The sequence below is a fragment of the Perognathus longimembris genome, chromosome 3 (genome assembly GCF_023159225.1).
Source record: "Perognathus longimembris pacificus isolate PPM17 chromosome 3, ASM2315922v1, whole genome shotgun sequence".
Lineage (NCBI taxonomy): Eukaryota > Metazoa > Chordata > Mammalia > Rodentia > Heteromyidae > Perognathus > Perognathus longimembris.
Window position 1 is genome coordinate 120,670,730 of NC_063163.1, and position 18,244 is coordinate 120,688,973.

The following is an 18,244-nucleotide window of genomic DNA, read 5'->3' on the forward strand; positions in this document are numbered from 1 at the left end:
GGGGGGCTCGGGTGCGGAGGGGGCTCCGTGTCCGGGGGGCTCCGTGTCTGGGGGTCTCCGTGTCTGGGGGGCTCCGTGTCTGGGGTCTCCGTGTCTGGGGGGCTCGGGTGCGGAGGGGGCTCCGTGTCTGGGGGGCTCCGTGTCTGGGGGGCTCCGTGTCTGGGGGGCTCGGGTGCGGAGGGGGCTCCGTGTCTGGGGGGCTCGGGTGCGGATTGGGCCCTCCGGCCCGCGCCCCGCCTCTCAGCCGATCGCCTCCCCCGTGGGCGCTGGGGCCCGGCGAGGGCGGAAGGCTCACCTCTGGGTGTCCAAGGGAACCCCACCCTTCGGAGGCCTGCCTCAACTTCCCCTCGGAGCCGGTGCCCCGGCCCCCACCCCGAAACCTCCGCAGCCCGCCCGGGAGCTGAGCTCCGGCTCCGCGGGTGGCGACCCCGCCGTCTCCCGGGCGTCAGTGCCCAGCCTCCGTAGACGGCGTGGATGGCAGGACCGCGTGGGGCTTCGTGGGTGTAAACGTGGGGCTTCCGCGAGCGGGCCGCCGTGCGGAGGGCAGGGAACGTGACAGCTCTGCTGGACAGGTGCGACTGGGCGAGCGCAGGGTCTGCAGACGGCGCATGCGCGGCTGGCACCGCGTGGCCCATTTGACTGCGCATGCGCGGCTGGCACCGCGTGGCCCATTTGACTGCGCCTGCGCGGCTGGCACCGCGTGGCCCATTTGACAGGAAACTAACGCCGGCTGTAGAGAAATTTCCAGATACTTAGTCACTGTCTGTTGTGACCTGGGAAAACACTGGCCTCGTCGACTTCCAGGAAGGTTTCTTTTCTTTTTTTGTTTTTGGCCTCTTCCCGCTCAAGGCTAGCACTCTGCCACTTGGCCATTTTCTGTATATGTGGTGCTGAGGAATCGAACCCAGGGCTTCATGTATATAAGGCAGGTGCTCTTGCCACTAGGCCATATCCCCAGCCCCTCCAGGAAGGTTTCTTACCGTAGCCGTCCGTGTACACAGAGAGTCGACCTTGTTAAAACGTGACTTCCGGTGACTGTCATAAAGGCGCCTGGCCATTTTGAAAAAAAAAAAAAGAACTGGGGAGCCCGCCGGCGAGCCGCCGCCTCCCGCCCTGGGGGGCCGCCCGCCCGGCGCCCGCGCCGCAGACAGCCCCGCCCATCGCCCCGCCCCACGACCGCGCCCACCCCGCGACACCGCCCGGGGGCCACGCCCCCGGATAGCCCCGCCCGCCTAGCCCGGCCCCCTCGCCGCCCCAACCCCCTCGCCGCCCGGCCCTCCCGCCGTGGCCCCGCCCCCTCGCCGCCCCGGCCCTCCCGCCCTGGCCCCGACCCCTCGCCGCCCCGGCCCTCCCGCCGTGGCCCCGCCCCCTCGCCGCCCCGGCCCTCCCGCCGTGGTCCCGCCCCCTCGCCGCCCCGGCCCTCCCGCCGTGGTCCCGCCCCCTCGCCGCCCCGGCCCTCCCGCCGTGGCCCCGCCCCCTCGACGCCCCGGCCCTCCCGCCGTGGTCCCGCCCCCTCGCCGCCCCGGCCCTCCCGCCATGGCCCCGCCCCCTCGCCACCACGCCCCTGCCGTGGCCCCGCCCCCTCGCCGCCCCACCCCTCCCGCCGTGGCCCCGCCCCCTCACCGCCCCGGCCCCCCGTCGTGGCCCCGCCCCCTCGCCGCCCCACCCCTCCCGCCGTGGCCCCGCCCCCTAGCCGCCCCGCCCCTCCCGCCGTGGCCCCGCCCCCTCGGCCGGGCTCGGCGCCCTATTTGGTCATCGAGGCCCCGCGCCCGGAGTCGCGCGCGGCGGAAGCGGACGCGGGCGCCTCGCGTGCGCAGAGCGGCTTCGCCCGTGGCGGCCGAGGACTCTCGGGGCCCCGTCCTGCCCGGAACAATGGAGCTCGGCGCGCGAGGGGCCGGGGCCGCGCTGCTCGCGGGGGCGCTGCTGGCGGGGGCGCTGCTGGCGCTGCTGGGGACGAGCCTGGACGCCGCGGGCCCCGCGGGTAAGGCCGAGGGCCGGGGAGGGAGCGCGGGCCCGGCGCCCGGAGTTGCGCCGTCGCGTGCAGAGTTCCCGGCGGCTGTGGGGGGGGGTGGAGCGCTCGGGCCGACGGGGCGCGGGGGGAGCCCGAGGCTGGGGCCCCCGCCCGCGCGGGGCGGTGCTGAGGGCGCGGGGCGCGGGGCGCGGGGCGCGGGGGCGGGCCTGGAGGTCCCCGGGGCCCGGAGCCCTTCCCGGGTCGGAGCCCGCCGGCGCGGAGGGGAGTTGGCTTCTTGGCGCGGCCCTCGCAGACTCCGAGAACTTTCCGGAGGAGGTCGGGAACCGGCTGCACCCCGAGGTCTCCGGCGCCCATCGAGCCCCGTCCGTTGCCCCGTGAGTGAGGAAGGTCTTCACCGTGTGCCGCTGGGAGATGAGTGACTTTAGCCAGATGGCTCGGGCCCAGAACCCGCCTTTGCTGAAATGGTCTGGGTGGATTAAAGTACCGTGGCCCTTTTGCCGATCTGTATTTGTGTGAATTGCGCTACTGGCTAATGAGACTTGCCAGCCGAAACTTGAGATCATTCAAGAACAGATTGATCAGTAAGATCGTCTTGTAGTCCCTGGCTGCTAATGTCGTCCCAAGGTTTGTGGGAGTTACTGACTGGAGAAAGCAGGAGGGCCCTCCCTTGTCTTTCTTCTGACCTCATAACACAGATTTTTACTTTTTTTTTTTTTGGTCCTATTTTAACACTCCCATGTTCTGTTTAGGAACGTGTCACTAGAGGTTAATGCTCTTTGGAAACTGGAAATGCCCCAGTGTAACACAGCCCTGATTTCCTGAGCCAGAATCAGCAGCTGAAGCTGCATGCATTTGTGTCACCTTGAAACCAGACGAAGAGAAGGTGCCTCAGACTTCTCAAAAAAGCCAGCAACAGTTCCAGACTCCAGGGCTAGTGAGATTGTTACAAAGTGGCACAGCTAAATAACTGCAAGAATAGACTGGATATGTAGCTCAGTGTTAAGAGCTCCCGCTAGCATCTTGGGGGCTCTGAGGTTAATCCCCAGCACTGAAATACAACAGAAAAAAATCACCCTAAAAACTAAGTCTGATTCTTTGGAGCTTTGAATCTATGAAGCTCCTGTTTTGCCTTCAACAGTTGTGATCAGTGTGTCTCTGGAGCCTAACTCTAGTACCGTGAAGATGCCAATAGCCAGTCAATACCTTGAGCAATTCCCAGTGGTGGACTCAGGTGGACTCCAGCGTTCAGGTGGGGTTTCATCACTAAAGCACAAAATGCTAAGTGGAAAATCGAGTGACCAAAGCCCGGCTGGTGGAATCAGAGGTGTCTTGTCTCAGCACAGCCCATGAGTGTGGCTTAATCTGGGTGATTTCTCATCTATAGCTTGTGGACCAAACCAAGCCCCACTGCTTTACACTGCATGAGAAATATTGGAGAAATGTGAAGTGCACTTAACAGTGACTGGCATGCAGCAAATACATTTTCTTGCTGCTTCTGTTGATTACAGCCCTTGAATCTGATAAAACATCATGTACATACAGATCTTTGGTACTTGCAAAGTTTGCATTTCTCCTTTGTCTTGCAGGGAAAATATATTAAAATTATCTAGCGCCTTTTACAATGAATTCAAACCATTCACTAGGTTACTGCACTGTACAGTTGTCATCTCTGGGGAATTCTTTGTGCTGACATTTGAGCAGATGGCTGTTTTGCTGACTGAATCTCTCTTTGTTGTGGTGCGTTGATCTTGCTAATGACCAGATTCAAATGTGCAGCTGCACATTACGGGCTACGTATTGTCTGCGTTTAGGCTCAAGTCCCGTCACTGAGTGACAGCACGGCCTGCCCGGCCTGCCCGAGACGCGGAGCATGTTGTTAGCTCTGTTAGTGGCCTGTGTGAGTTTGAAGGTGAGGAAACCCTCTGGTAGTGTCTCTTGTGTACATTTGTAGGACGTGGAACATGCAAAGATTTTGGACAAGCCCAGCCTAAAGTTTATGAAATACTCAGTCATCTGGAGCATGTCTGTGGTAACTTTGTTCTAGCCACAGTTTCTCACTTATAGCCAAAATCATGGCAAAGGTGAACTCACCCATCCCAACCAAGGACTTGTGACCTTGTGGCACTGCTACCCCCGGTGACTGACAGGATAATGGTGCCCTGGCCCAAGTTCAAGTCTTGGGTCTTCTCCTTGCTGACTAGGGTCACCAGGCAAGCTACTTGACCTACTGCGTGCCGTCATCACGTGCCTGCCTCCCAGTCTCCCTGTGGCGGTTGCTCCACTTGTGAGCTCATTTGAGACCAGTGACGCCTAAACAAGAATGCATTGCCTGGCCTGGGAGGAAGGAGGCGCAAGTCAGAGGCATGGATGACCGGCTTGCATGAGGGGCCTGCCGGTCAGGTAGAGGAAGCTAAGCACACACACACACAAATGAGTCCCAGCAAGGAGAAAGGCGGGGGTGGGCCTCCTGGGCAGACAAGGCAGCAGGAAGGTGTGGGCAAGGGGTCTTGTCTGCCTCCGAAGGGTTTTCACACCGCTTGGGTATCCCACCTGGTACCTTTGAACACTTGGCATTATGGTAGAAATTTTCTCAACATTTTTTGGCCCTTTAGTAGGATATAATGGAAATACAGGGGTTGGAGGCATGGCTCAGGTGGTAGAGCACTAGCCATTGAGTGAAAGCATCAGATAACCAAGTCAGAGTCCCAGTCTTGGAAGGGAGGGAGGGAGAGGGAGGGAGGGAAGGAGGCCAAGAAAGAAAATATAGGTGTAGTTCTTATAATGAATAGCCAGCTAAGACAAGATCTGGGAAACTTTTCCCTGCAGATCTCCTGTAATTCGTGCCAATTCTGATATTATCTACCTGGAATTAGTGTCTTTCCCACAAATTAAGGGTTTGCTCCCATAGCGTTGCCCTCAGTCCTGGAGCCAGTGGCAAGGCTGGCTCTCCTGCCTTGAGTTCCCACACCCTCCTAGAGTTAGCCAACTTCCCAGAAATGGCTCACAGACCTTGGGCAAGCATTTATTTACATTTACTGCTTTCTGGTAAGCAGCTCATCAACTCTGCTGACGGGTTTTATGCAGCTTAATCTGCAGCCCTCTCTTCCTCTTTCCCACAAGTCAGTGGACAGACCTGAGAGTTTGGGAGAGGAGTCCTGCCTGAGGCCAGCAGAGACCTGCTCCAGGCGCTTCATCAGACCTACACTGCCTCTCAGAGTTCAATGATTGTCTTACTTTCACTTCTTATCTTTTTTTTTTTCTTTTGTAGGTTGTGGGGCTTGAACTCTGGGCCTGGGCACTGCCCCTGAGCTCTTCAGCTCAAGGCTAGTGCTCTACTACTTGAGCCACAGCTCTACTTCCAGTTTTCAGGTGGTTAATTGGAGATAAGTCTCTCATGGACTTTCCTACCCTGGCTGACTTTGATCCACAATCCTCAGATTTCAGCCTCCTGAGTAGCTAGGATTACAGGCATGAGCCGCCAGCACCCAGCTAGTTTTTAATCATCTTATACATGTTATGTATATTAAGAGGATTAATGTAATTGAATAAGTTAAATAATTCATAATATTTGATTTTTCAGGAAGTAAACATTTCATTATGATGACCCTCCTTAAAAGGCCCAGATTTCATTTTTTCTTTTTATAAATTTAGATTTTATTTTATTATTTATTTATTTATTTATTTGCCAGTCCTGGTGCTTGGACTCAGGGCCTGAGCACTGTCCTTGGCTTCTTTTTGCTCATGGCTAGCACTCTGCCTCTTGTTTATGTGGTACTGAGGAATCGAACCTAGGGCTTCACACATGCTAGGCAAGCACTCTAGTACTAAGCCACATTCCTAGCCCAAATCTATATTTTTGTAGGGTTTTGTTTTGTTTGTTTTTTTATTCTAAGCCAGATTGTGCCTCACACCTGTAATCCTAGCTCCTCGGGAGGCTGAAATCTGAGGATTGCAGTTCAAAGCTAACTTGGGCAAGAAAGTAAATTCCCAGCCAGGGACCAACCAGTGGCTTACACCTATAATTCTAGGGATCGGGAGGCTGAGATCTAGAGGGTCAGAGTTCAAAGCCAGCTCAAAGTCTGCCTAAACTCCATCTCCAAAATCATCTCCAAAATTCCACCTCCAGAATCACCAGCAAAAAAACGAGGCTGGAGATGAACGTGGCTCAAGAGGTAGAACAAGCCAACCAAGTATTAAGGCCCAGAGTTCAAACCCCAGTATGGGGAAAAAAAAAAAAGATTTGAGAATCCCACATAAAAGTAGCTATTCTGTAATTCACTTAAACTACTAACCAAGCTTAGTATCATAGACTTCTCAAAATAACACTGGCAGTTTATGGCCCATGACTAAAATAGCTCTATTTTCGACAGCTTGTAAGAGGAAATTAAAAACCACCAAGTATTTAAAAATAACTTTGAGATTTCGAATTTGGATGTATACTCCAGCTTGGTTTAGGTATATGTTTGCTGCCTTATGAAATATTTAGATTGAAGAGGAGAAAATGGCCCTTGGGTATTTGGGGGCTTGTTTATAAGAATAAGGGAAGTTATTTCAACACAGCAGTATTGACACTAAGACTCTGGACTAATCCAGACACGGTGCTATATGTGGTGCTTCTTGGTCCCCTGGCCATGCTGGAAGAGGAAGATGGCTGGCTAGTGTGGGGAGGCCTGCTCTCGCCCGTGGCGTACGCGGTCATCTCAGTAGCTCAGTGCCCCATCCTGTCAGGCAGTCATACTTCAGAGACGCACCTTGGAGCAGGCAGGCAATTTGTCCACAGTTCCCAGCAAGCAAATGGGTGAACTGACAAGACCTCCTGCCGTAGACACAGTGGACCTAAAAGACATCTCAGGTCTGGTAGAACTCAGTAGACCATAGAGGAACTAGGCAGTTTTGCCACAAAACAGGAATGGAGAACAGAGTGGATTGCCCCACAACATTCCGCCCTTTGTGCCTGGTGCAGGCTGAGCCCTGGCTGCAGGGAAGGGCCACGCCTTGGGCGGCCTGCGTGCTGCTGTTGCAGCTTTGTTCCTGTGGTATCAGATAATAAAAGCAGGAATTGATCAGCCTTGTGTTTCTGGAGTCTACAGATAACCTCAGGTGATCGTTAACAGAGGCTGACAGTCATTTGTGCCGGTCTTACCGTTACACACATTTGGGGTCCATTTCCTATAACCACCTGAATAAAGCACTGCAAACTCAACGGGAGGCCTAGACAACGGAGTTTCTCACCCCAGGGCTCGAAACCACAATGGGAGACCAGGTCTCAGCATGGCTGCTTCCTCCTGCGTGGGGCGGGCAGCACCTTGTGGCCTGCTGTGTGTGGCTTGTGACTGTGGTGTTTGCTGACATACAGAAGTACCCTGTGGTCCTGGCCTTTCCCTTCACATGGTATTTGTTATCTATAACGATTCCCTTTCCATAAGGGTACCACCATGAAGTATAGCCTGCTGGAACCTGATGTGGGAAAAGACCTTCTCTCAGTAAGGCAGCCCTAGTCTGGAAAATACCGCGGGTTAGGAATTCAATATAAAGATTGGGCTGGGAGACAGTAGGGAAAGGGTGACTTACTCCTCTGTATGTCACCTTTATAACAAAAAAAGTAAATAGGCTTGGAAGCTAGGTGCCAGTGGCTCACGCCTGTCATCCTAGCTACTCAGGAGGCTGAGATCTGAGGACCACGGTTCAAAGCCAGCGCAGTCAGGAAAGTCCATGGGACTCTTATCTCCAATTAGGTACCAGACAACTGCAAGTGGCCCTATGGCTCAAAGTCCTAGAGCACTAGCCTTGAGCAACAGTGGCCAGGCCCTGAGTTCAAGCTCGATGATGGACCAAAAAATAAATAAAATTGGAGGGGCTCCCACCTTCACTGTCTACAGTATTAAGAGTATTCCGTTTACTGAATATTTCGTGGGGTATAATTTCTGTGCAGAGTAATGCCAAACTTAACAGTGAGTGGAAACACTCCTCCTTGGTGGCCCAGGCCTGCCCTAGGCATTGAGGGCTAACGGGGGCAAGGGGACACGGTGACCTCTGTATCCTCCAGCACTAAAAAGACCGTGTTTTGTTTTGCTGGAACTAGGGTTTGAACTCAGGGGCTCAAGACTGCTTGGTTTGCATGCTTGGCTGGTGCTTCTAACACCGAGAAGGAAGTGAGTTGATGCTTCGTAAGGTATAAACAACTTCCCCCAGTTCATGAGGAAATGAAGTATCATCACAGACATTTTGTAGTTTTCCATGGTTGAAAACTCTGCAAGTCCAAAATGCCTGTTTTATATGGGAGATTCATTAATCATGACTTAAAATAAATAATACCTAGCTCTTCCCTATGCCATAGCAACCAGCTTTACTGTTTCCCGACCTTTTTTTTCAGGAAATATTACTCTATATGTGCCTTCCAACCACACAAGTGGATCTAATGACACTGTAAATGCAACAACTTCAGTTCCACTGGTCTCAATCAATGTGACACTTGTTACCGTGAAATCCACAGCAACTCCACAAGTGGCAACCACAAAGCTCTCAACAAACGTGACTTCTACGACCATGAAGTCCACACCCAGAGCAACAAGTGTTGCACAGAACGTAACCAAGATGTCCACCGCCTCAGTGACCACCACCCACAGTAGTCTACCAGGACCTCTGGCAAGTACGTCTTCCCGCTTTTTCTATGCTGCAAGTAAGCTGTGAAGAGGCACATGTAGCTCATCGCTGTATTCTGTGAAAATGAATATAGAAACTCTTGGAACAAAGGGAAATTTAGTCTGTTCTTACACAGAAATTCAGTTTTAACTACAACATTAAAATATACTAATGCCTCTTTTGCTTTGTTTTCTTTGTCACAGCAACTGTTCGTTCTGAAGAAAATAAAGGATCAAAATTTGATACTGGCAGCTTTGTTGGTGGTATCGTGTTAACACTGGGAGTCTTATCTCTTCTTTATATTGGATGTAAAATATATTACTCAAGAAGAGGCATTCGGTATAGAACCATGTAAGTTTTCACTAGCCACTTGTCCTGTGCTGGCTGGCACGCAGACTCGGGATGGTCCTCTTACAGTGGTAAAAATACCACTAAGTCTGGGCCAGGCACTTCTTTGGAGGGTTTTAGAAGATAGCTAGCTAGTGAAGTCAGTAGAGGTCGGAGTGCAGGTCTGTTTGACAGTCTTAACCACTATGCTATACTTACTAGACACAATTAATTTTGATGATAAAGCTTGAAATTGTTCCAACATTACTGTGTACTTTGTAGTTTTGATACAAATACAAAAAGCCAAGTTATTTTCACTTCTTATATATTACAGTGACGAGCATGATGCCATCATTTAAGGAAATCCATGGACCAAGGAAAGGAGAAAAACTGCAGCTCTATCAACTAATCTCGGTTATTACTTTAAATTGAAAATAATGTAAGAGGCCATGCTTACATTGTGCAGTGCATTACATAAGTGCATGAGGATTCCTCATTCCTAAAGGTTTGGTTTTAAATTACTATAACATAATTTATACACTGATTAGATTCACTTTGGACAAACATGCTAAGATAAGACCTCTGTCTTTTTCTTTTTGTGGCCCTGGTCACATGGGACCAATAATTAAAAGGTGACCTCAAAGGGCAGGATTCCAAGTGGGTCCACAAGTCAGGCACTTATCACAACATTTAGGATCTTTTGCGCCTTTCTTGTTCACACAGGGAACTCCCAGCTTTCCAGAGCTGGATATATTCTAATTCCTAATGCCACACAACAGTCTAACGCAAGAAAGCACCATGATGTTTTTACAGTCTAGTAACTCACCTAAAAGCAGAATACACTCTTCAAATAAAACCCCAAACAATGCACTTGCTTTGCTCTATTAGACACTCTTTAGTTACATTTGAAGAATATGCATTTCTGTTAACTTTTTTGAGCTTTCATTGTTAGATTATTTTCCCCTCTGTATTTCAGGCAAATCTCAATGTTATTTAGGCAAAATATATGATAGTGCTATAAAGATTTGGTTGTAAGATGTATTATAGGAAAACACTCTTTGCAAATTATTTGCTACTGTGAAAATATTATCACTGGAAATTGCTTTTCATATTCACATCTCTATTTTATTTTTATATTTAGTGAATTTTGCTTTCAATTTTTAGAAAATGTTAATGGAATGTAAAAGCACCTAACTTTTTTAAAAGCCCTAGCTGATTTCCTAAACAATATTTAGAGCTGTAGATTGTCAGAACTGTAGATGAAAGCTGTGTTTACTAAAGCAGAGCCAAAAGGATTTCCCCAGCTTGCACACCTGCATTTGAGTACACTGTAGTTTCACTTGGGCATGGGGAAATGACATTTTATACATCTATTTTTGAGTAAATTCTTATTTTAGATAGAAACTTTGCTTACCTGGGTATCCCCTAGACAACTCCTCTTCCTCCTTTGCTATCGGGGATAGGAGGTACTTTCAGATGCACTATGTTAAGAGAAAAAGCACAGTATTACAGAAACACCAGTGCTAACCAATGTATTGTTGCAGCGTTTTCACAGTTTTACAGTTTATATTCCAGCACTCAAACTCAGGGTCAAGCTTTAATAAAAGGGGAAACTCACTAAATACTAAGATAATGTTTCTGTCCTAGAGGGCCAAAGTAAACCACACCAATTTCTGAAAGCAAAAATGAACAAAAATGTCTTGGTGCATATACACCTACATTTAGTAAAAAAAAAAAAAAAAAAAACAAACAGAAGTTAACTTCTGCCATCAGCTTTTGGCTTGGAGAGGATGCCAGATAGCAAGATTTTGATGTGAAAAGATCATTTCTACCTGCTGTGCATTATGACTAGTTGATTGACAGGATAAAAATTGTTCACCATGGCTATGCAGGAAATGGTATAAACCTTGTGTAGTCTGGGTTGATTTGAAACTCAGTAAGTTGTCTGTGACTAACTTGCTGTAACTAGTTTAGCTGGTTATGCAGCCAGTGCTTTCCTTCCCCACGCAGTTTCAGTATAGCCTCTCATGGACTTCAGTACCAGCCTCAGGAGTTTTTTGAATACTTGTTGCTGTAGCACTTTGAAGAAAGAAAACTACTTTTACAGTACTGAGTGCCAGTATTTGCCTTGAAAATGTCCTCTTGCTTTTTGGGTTGAAAATAATGTAGTTTTGACTTTTTATATATATATACATAAGTAATTTGTTATTTTCAGTGCATTATTTTACTCTGCAGAAATTGAAGAAAACAGTAATACAAAACAATTGCTTTGAAACACATTTGCCCTAAGCATAAATTGTCTTCCTAATTGTGTTTACTTGAGAATGTATTTACTTGAAGATAAAAACAATCCACATCTATGTCTAAAAATCTGGGATAATATATAAAAGGAATAATTCAAATAGACAAAGAGTTGGCAGTTTATTACAGTATGACATAATTTTGTATTTTCAAGACAAAATTCAAACAAGGTGTTGTTACTGTTCTTTTCTATTAAGGTGACTAGCTTTTGGTATTTCATTGTTACTGAGATCTATTTTTAGAATAAAACTTGCTCTCCATTGAAAGATTTTAATGTGGTTGTTCTTTTAAGGTCGAGAGAGGAGGTCCATTCACGCGGGGCACACGTCAGTCAGGTCCCTTAGGTAAAGGGGTCATCCTTCCCTCGGCTCTCAAGAGAAACTGTTCCTCCGGTTTGGGAATTTTGCCAGAGTTGAGCTCATCAGTAATTTCTTCAATAGCACTAGGTGTCGGGTCCTCGCACTGGCCGCTCATTTGAACCACTGGTGTGTTCACACCAGCTGTAGCGGCCCACGCCTCTGCAAGATGCTGAAGCCTGCAGGGCCCTTGCTGCCACCTGCTGGCCTGCCCACAGCCCACAGGAGGTGGGCACAGAGCCCAGGCGCACCCCGGAGCAGTGCGGCCAGCCGGCTCCAGCCTGCGCACACTTTCCCCCGTTCCCTCCAGTATTCGGCCTTGCTTCATCCTGTTAAATTCAAGGAAAATTCATAGTAGAAAAGCCCAACGTGATGCAGTGAACTACAAGTGCAGAGCTAGAGCCGTGGAATGCTCCCGGTGTGGTTGCCCTTGCAAGCAGGGGCACGAGCTCCACCCAGCCCCGACCTGCTGAAGGCCAGGGCTCGCGGGTGGAGCCAAGCACTCTTAGGGTCTAGCAAGCCCTCCAGGGTCTGAAAACCACTGCTCAAAGGGCTGCCAAGTCAACCTGCTGCTTTATTCTATTGGGCAGGAGTTTTTAAATAGCCTGCCATTTCCTGAACTGGCTACAAACACACGATTTTGATCAGGTGTATCTACAAATGATTTAAGTATTCGTTGTATGGGTAGTACACGCACGTAGCTCTCCGCAGACCAATGCCCGGACGACTAAGAACTCACAGCACAGCTGAGTGCACAGAGCACCCACGCGCGGGATGGCCCCTCCCACCAGTGTGCTGACGCGCCAGGAGGCTGCGAGGAGGATGAAGGTGGCAGCCAGGTGCCCCGACGGCAGCCCACACCACCCGCCGCTGCTCAGTGCACGGGGCCTACTGCCATCTCCCCCGCTCCCCCTCCCCCCCGCGGCTGCACACACCCCGGGAAAGGAAGAGGTCAGGAGGACACGGCAGACACGACCGCCTGCCAGGAGTCCCGCGGTGCCCACTCATGTCGGAAGCAGTGGCCTCCATCCAGCCTTCCCCTGCACCACCCCAGGAAGGTCTTTTACCTTGAAACCATCCTACCCAGTTCAGAAGAGGCGATAGCTCCCCAAATGCACAGAAATTAGCCTAAGAGCCAGGTGCCCACGCTTCACTCCTCGAATGCTAGCTACGCCAGAGGCTGAGGTCTGAGCAGACAACTCTGCAAGATTCTTATCCCTAGATAACCAGCAAAGGAAAGCTGGTGAAGGCACAGCACAAGCTGTAGAGCTCCAGCTGAGAGCGAAAGGCTCTTCCATTCAAGCCCAGTACCGGCACACGCAAAGACAAACCAAAGACACGTGAACACAGCCTTCTAGCTCCGGCCTCAGAGAACTGCAGATCTGCACATTACACAACAAAGACTTCAGAATGTTTTAAGGAAGTTCGTCAAGTGTTGAAGTAGAGGGCTAGCGGTATGGCTCAAGTGGTAGAGCACGTGCTGAAAATAAAGCCGTCGGTTCGATCCCTTGTACCACGTATACACAGAAATAACAAAGTGAAGGCAGATGTCAAAATCATGAAATGAACTAAAGCTTTACGTTTTTGTAACAAAAGACTTGACCACTTACCAGGAAGGAAGGTTGGTTTGGGCTCACTGTTGGGGACATCTGTCTATGGTCAGCTGACGTGCCCTGGGGCCTGTGATGAGGCAGTACATCTTGGTGGGACCACAGGAGAGGGGAAGCTGCTCACCTCCATACATCCAGAAAGCAGAGAGGGGAGGGGGCTCGGGGCTAATAACCTCTTGAAGGGCCTAACTAATGACCTGACTTCCTTCTGTAGGCCACACAACTCTGAAAGCGTCCACCATTTCATGATAGCATCAAGAGCTGGAGACGGGTTATTAACCCATGGGCCTCTGAAAGACACTTACTCAGACCATAGCAGTGTGTCAACACAGCCCAAGTGATGGTCCACAAGAAACACTGTGAACTCAAAGACAGGTTCTTTAAAAATACAGTTGTTCTTTGGTGCCTGCAAGGTAATAGTTTCAGGACCTACCCCCAAGACACCAAAATCCCCCAGTGAACTAATCCTTTATATAAATGGACATCATGTTTGCATATAATGTACAATGCTCTTACAGACTTGAAATCATTGTATTACAATGCCTAAGAATATAAATACTGGGGCTGGGGATATGGCCTAGTGGCGAGAGAGCTTGCCTCATATACAGGAAGCCCTGGGTTCGATTCCCCAGCACCACATATACAGAAAACGGCCAGAAGTGGCGCTGTGGCTCAAGTGGCAGAGTGCTAGCCTTGAGCAAAAAGGAAGCCAGGGACAGTGCTCAGGCCCTGAGTCCAAGGCCCAGGACTGGCCAAAAAATAAAAAATAAATAAAAAGAATATAAATACTATATAGTTATGGTAAAATAGCAAGAACAGGTACATGTTCAGTACAGACACAATTGTGTTTTCAAACATTTTCAGCCCCACAGAGAGAAGGAAAGATGAATAAAATGTGACTCCACAGACTTCATGAAACAGCACCAAGAGAAAATATTCAAATTCTTAGATTTAAAGAAGAAAAAAATGTCATTTTAGTCACTTGGGAGGCAGAGTTCAAAGCTAGCAAATGCGGAAAGTTATGAAGATCCCATTGGAGTGACCCAGTGTTGCGGGTCCATGCTGTGATCAAAGCTTGGTGAGAGGTGTGCATGGGAAGACTGAGGCTTCCTGCGAAAAAACAGACCTTTAAATAAAAGAAGTAGAGCTGTGGCTTAAGTGATAGAGTGCAAGCTGTGAGCAAAAAAAACCCAAAAAACAAAAAAGCCCAGGTACAGCATCAAGTTCAAGCCTCAGGACCAGCACCAAAAGAAAAAAAAAGTGGCTCAAATGATAGTGTGTCTAGAAACTGCAGGGTTCAAACCCCAGTACCACAGAAGAAAAGGGGGGAGGGGGAAGCTTTAAATAATAGCTGAGTAAAATATCACCAATGGGGGGGGAGGGGGAAGAACAGAAAGATCCAAAGTTACAAATCAGATTGCAGCCAGTAAAATTATTCCAAGACAAATTGTCAAAGCAAAAGAGGATCATGAAACTGTGAGAACGAAGTATGTTACACACACAATTCCAATTTCACTGCTGACGCATTTCAGAACCATAATAATCCAGAAAAGGATGGGATTATATAGTCAAAGTGCTGAAGAAAAACGAAGTACTTCACTTGGCAAAACTATCCTTCAGAAATAGACAGATAAGGAAGACTTAACCCAAGCAAAAGCTCTGGGTGTTCATCACCACTAAACTTGCCTGCTTAGAAATGCTAACGTAGGGAGTTATTCAACTAAAACAAAAGGATCAGCCACATGGAAACATACAAGACCCCCTGGCAAAAATAGTCAAAATCATAATACTAGAATAGTGGTGTGTAAATTATGTCTTTAGTATGAGTGTTAAGCTGTAAAACTATTAAAAATAATTTGTTAATGGATACACACTATTAAAAAAAAGCTTTAGCCCAGTGCTAGTGGCTCACACCTGTAATCCTAGCTACCCAGGAGGCTGAGATCTGAGGATCACAGTTCAAAGCTAGCCTGGGCAGAAAAGTACGTGAGACTTAGCTCCAATGAACTACTCAGAAAATGCCAAAAGTAGTGCTGTGGCTCAGCTGTTAGAGCACTAGCCTTGAACACAAAGCTCAGGGACAGTGCCCAGGCCCTAAGTTAAAGTCCCAGGACTGGCAAAAAAAAAAAAAAAGCTTTACATTATGATATGAAGAAAATAAAATGAGGCTAGAGTAAAAGTATTTCTTTTTTATATTTTAATTTGCTATGATTTAAAGTGGGCTGGCAGAGACTGTCTCAAGAAAAAAGACGCCCGATGCCAAATAGAAAACAAAGAGCAGAAAAAAGCTAAACATACTTAGATAAAACAAAGTTAAAAACTATAAAAAGAAACAAGTTCATTACACTATAGAGGGGCCCATTCCATACAGCAATTATACATATGCCCACCACTTGAACAAATAAGTATTCATTGTAGGACACTTCACTATTGTGGGGCACACCTGGAAGTCGACGAGCCGGCCCCGCCTGTTGCTCAGTCTGGGGGCCACGTGTGGCTAAGATGGCGGCGCCTCACAACAACGCACCGCTGCTCCAAGTGTCTTTGGTGATAACCCGGAGGCGGTTCTGTGGGCAGTGACCACCCCCTTCCACCCTTGATGGACAGCTCACCCCGCCCCTTCCTGCCGATCTGAGACCTGATTGGCTCCTGTGCCTTATATGAGTGGCACGTACTTCCCCAATAAACGAGATCTTGCTTCGACTTGACTCCCAGGCCGTCTGATTGTCCTCCGGTAAGGGAGGGCTGGGTGCGGGCGGCCTGCCGACCCTTTCCTTGCTTGGCTTGTCCAGTGGGGACGTGCCTTCTGGTCTCTCCTGCGGGTCGGGGGAGCACGCGGGGAGGGGAGGAGGGGGGGAGGGGGGTGGCTAAAGACCCCGACACTCTATCATACATTTAACAATGGATAGGTATATCATCCAGACAAAATAAGCAAATACAGGACTTGAATTACATATTAGACCAAATGTACTTATCACACATACATGGAGCATTCCACCGCAAACAGGACACAGACCCTTCTCAAGCATATGCAGAAACCCCCCAGGATGGAACCCTGAATATATACATTCTGTAAACTTACACTGCACAGTTAAGTATTCACCAAGTGAATTCACCTAAGTCCTTGGGGCGCCGCCCACATCTCCAGCACTGCACAAGTGCTGACACACTCCCTCTTTTCTCTCCAGAGGTAACAACCACTTACTTAACTGCTAACATGGCGATTAGGGCTGCCTACTTAAGAACTTCAAATTACAGAATGATATTTCTCTCACACTGAGGTTTTCGTATTCAAAGCCGTAGGAGATTCATCCATACGGTTGTTAGGGATTTGGTTACATTAACTTACTTTCATTGTGGAATGCAGCAGTTGGTTCACCTACTACCTGAGGGGTTTCCAGCAGTGAGCTATTAGAAATAATGCCACTGTAAACCATTCTGTATATGGTCCTGGGGACAACCTTCCATGTGTATGCTCAGGATTCTCCTGTCTGGTCTCAGGGTTCTATAGGTGCACACAGATGGTATCTTGTGCTTTGTAGTTCTGTTGCTTCAGCACAGTAATACATTATGACAGCACATGAGGTAGGAAGCCTGTTCACCTCAGACCCACCAGAACCCCAAATCCCTTCAACAGGCATGTCCCCAGTGACCTCATCTCATTCCAGGCTCGCCTCCTACAGGACCACAGGCTGGCAACCAAGCCTTTACCCATGGCCTCCGGAGGGTACTCCACAGGCAAACTCTAGCAATTATTAAAACTGACAAACAAGGGGCTGGGGATATGGCCTAGTGGCAAGAGTGCCTGCCTCGGATACACGAGGCCCTAGGTTCGATTCCCCAGCACCACATATACAGAAAACGGCCAGAAGCGGCGCTGTGGCTCAAGTGGCAGAGTGCTAGCCTTGAGCGGGAAGAAGCCAGGGACAGTGCTCAGGCCCTGAGTCCAAGGCCCAGGACTGGCAAAAAAAAACAAAAAAAAAAAACTGACAAGCAAGATAAATGGGACTCAAATAAAAAACTAAACAGTTATACTAGCAGTCATCGCAACTAAAAAAATAATACAAGCCATTCGTGGTGGCTTATACCTTTATTCCTAGCTACATCAGAGGCTGAGTCAGGATCATAGTTTTAACTCAGCCTGGGCAACTTAGCAAGACCCTGTCTCAAAATACTGCCAAAGGCTGAGATGTGGCTTAGTGGTAGAGTGCTTGCCTAGCATGCGTGAGGCCCTGGGTTTGACTCCTTAGTACCACATCAACAGAAAGGCTGGAAATGGTGCTGTGGCTCAAGTGGTAGAGCGCTAGCCCTGAGCACAGAGAGGCTCAGGGACAGAGCCCAGACCCTGAGTTGAAGCCCTAGGACTGGCACAAACAAAAAAACCCTGAACTTCAACTCACAGTGGCTAGAAGTCTGAGATGGAGGTGTTGGGAATGCCTGTATCCAAATCTCAAAATACTGGTCACACATACTGAATTAGAGCTCACCAACTCGGCGTATTACCTCTTTACAAAGCATCGCTCCAAATACAGTCACATTCTGGGTTACTAAGGATTAGGACTTCAAAATTAAAATTTGAGGACAAAAATCCAGCACTTCTCTTGTCTACTGCACATGGCACCATGCTTGGCACAGTGGAGCCTTGATAGAGTAACTCCCATTAAGCAAAAAGAAAAAGATCTCAGGAGGCTGAGATCTGAGGATCATGGTTCAAAGCCAGCCCAGGTCAGAAAGTCCCTGAGACTCTCATCTCCAATTTACCACCAGAAAGCCAGAAGTGGCACTGTGGCTTAAAGTGGCAGAGCACTAGCCGTGAGCAAAAAGAGCTCAGGGACAGCGCCCAAGCCCTGAGGTCAAGGCCTACAACTGAAACAAAACAAAACACCTTAGTAATAACATTTTATTTCATATTAACAAAGGATCGGTTCTTCTGGTTTTGGTTTTACAGTGTTGGAGATTGAAGTCAGCACTTGGCACATGCTAGGGAAGCACCTTATTGCTGAACTACACTATATCCTAATCCTGAGATTAGTTCT

At 49.0% G+C, this 18,244-nt stretch overlaps 1 protein-coding gene across 1 annotated transcript; it reads left to right on the forward strand.

The window, feature by feature from the left end:
- Nucleotides 1-1,751: 1,751 nt before the first annotated feature.
- On the forward strand, nt 1,752-10,666 carry Tmem123 (transmembrane protein 123). Its single transcript, XM_048344041.1, has 4 exons — nt 1,752-1,981; nt 8,346-8,621; nt 8,818-8,965; nt 9,276-10,666. The coding sequence occupies exons 1-4, from the start codon at nt 1,873-1,875 to the stop codon at nt 9,298-9,300; spliced, it is 558 nt and encodes a 185-aa protein (XP_048199998.1). The 5' UTR covers nt 1,752-1,872; the 3' UTR covers nt 9,301-10,666.
- The last annotated feature ends 7,578 nt before the right edge of the window (nt 10,667-18,244 follow it).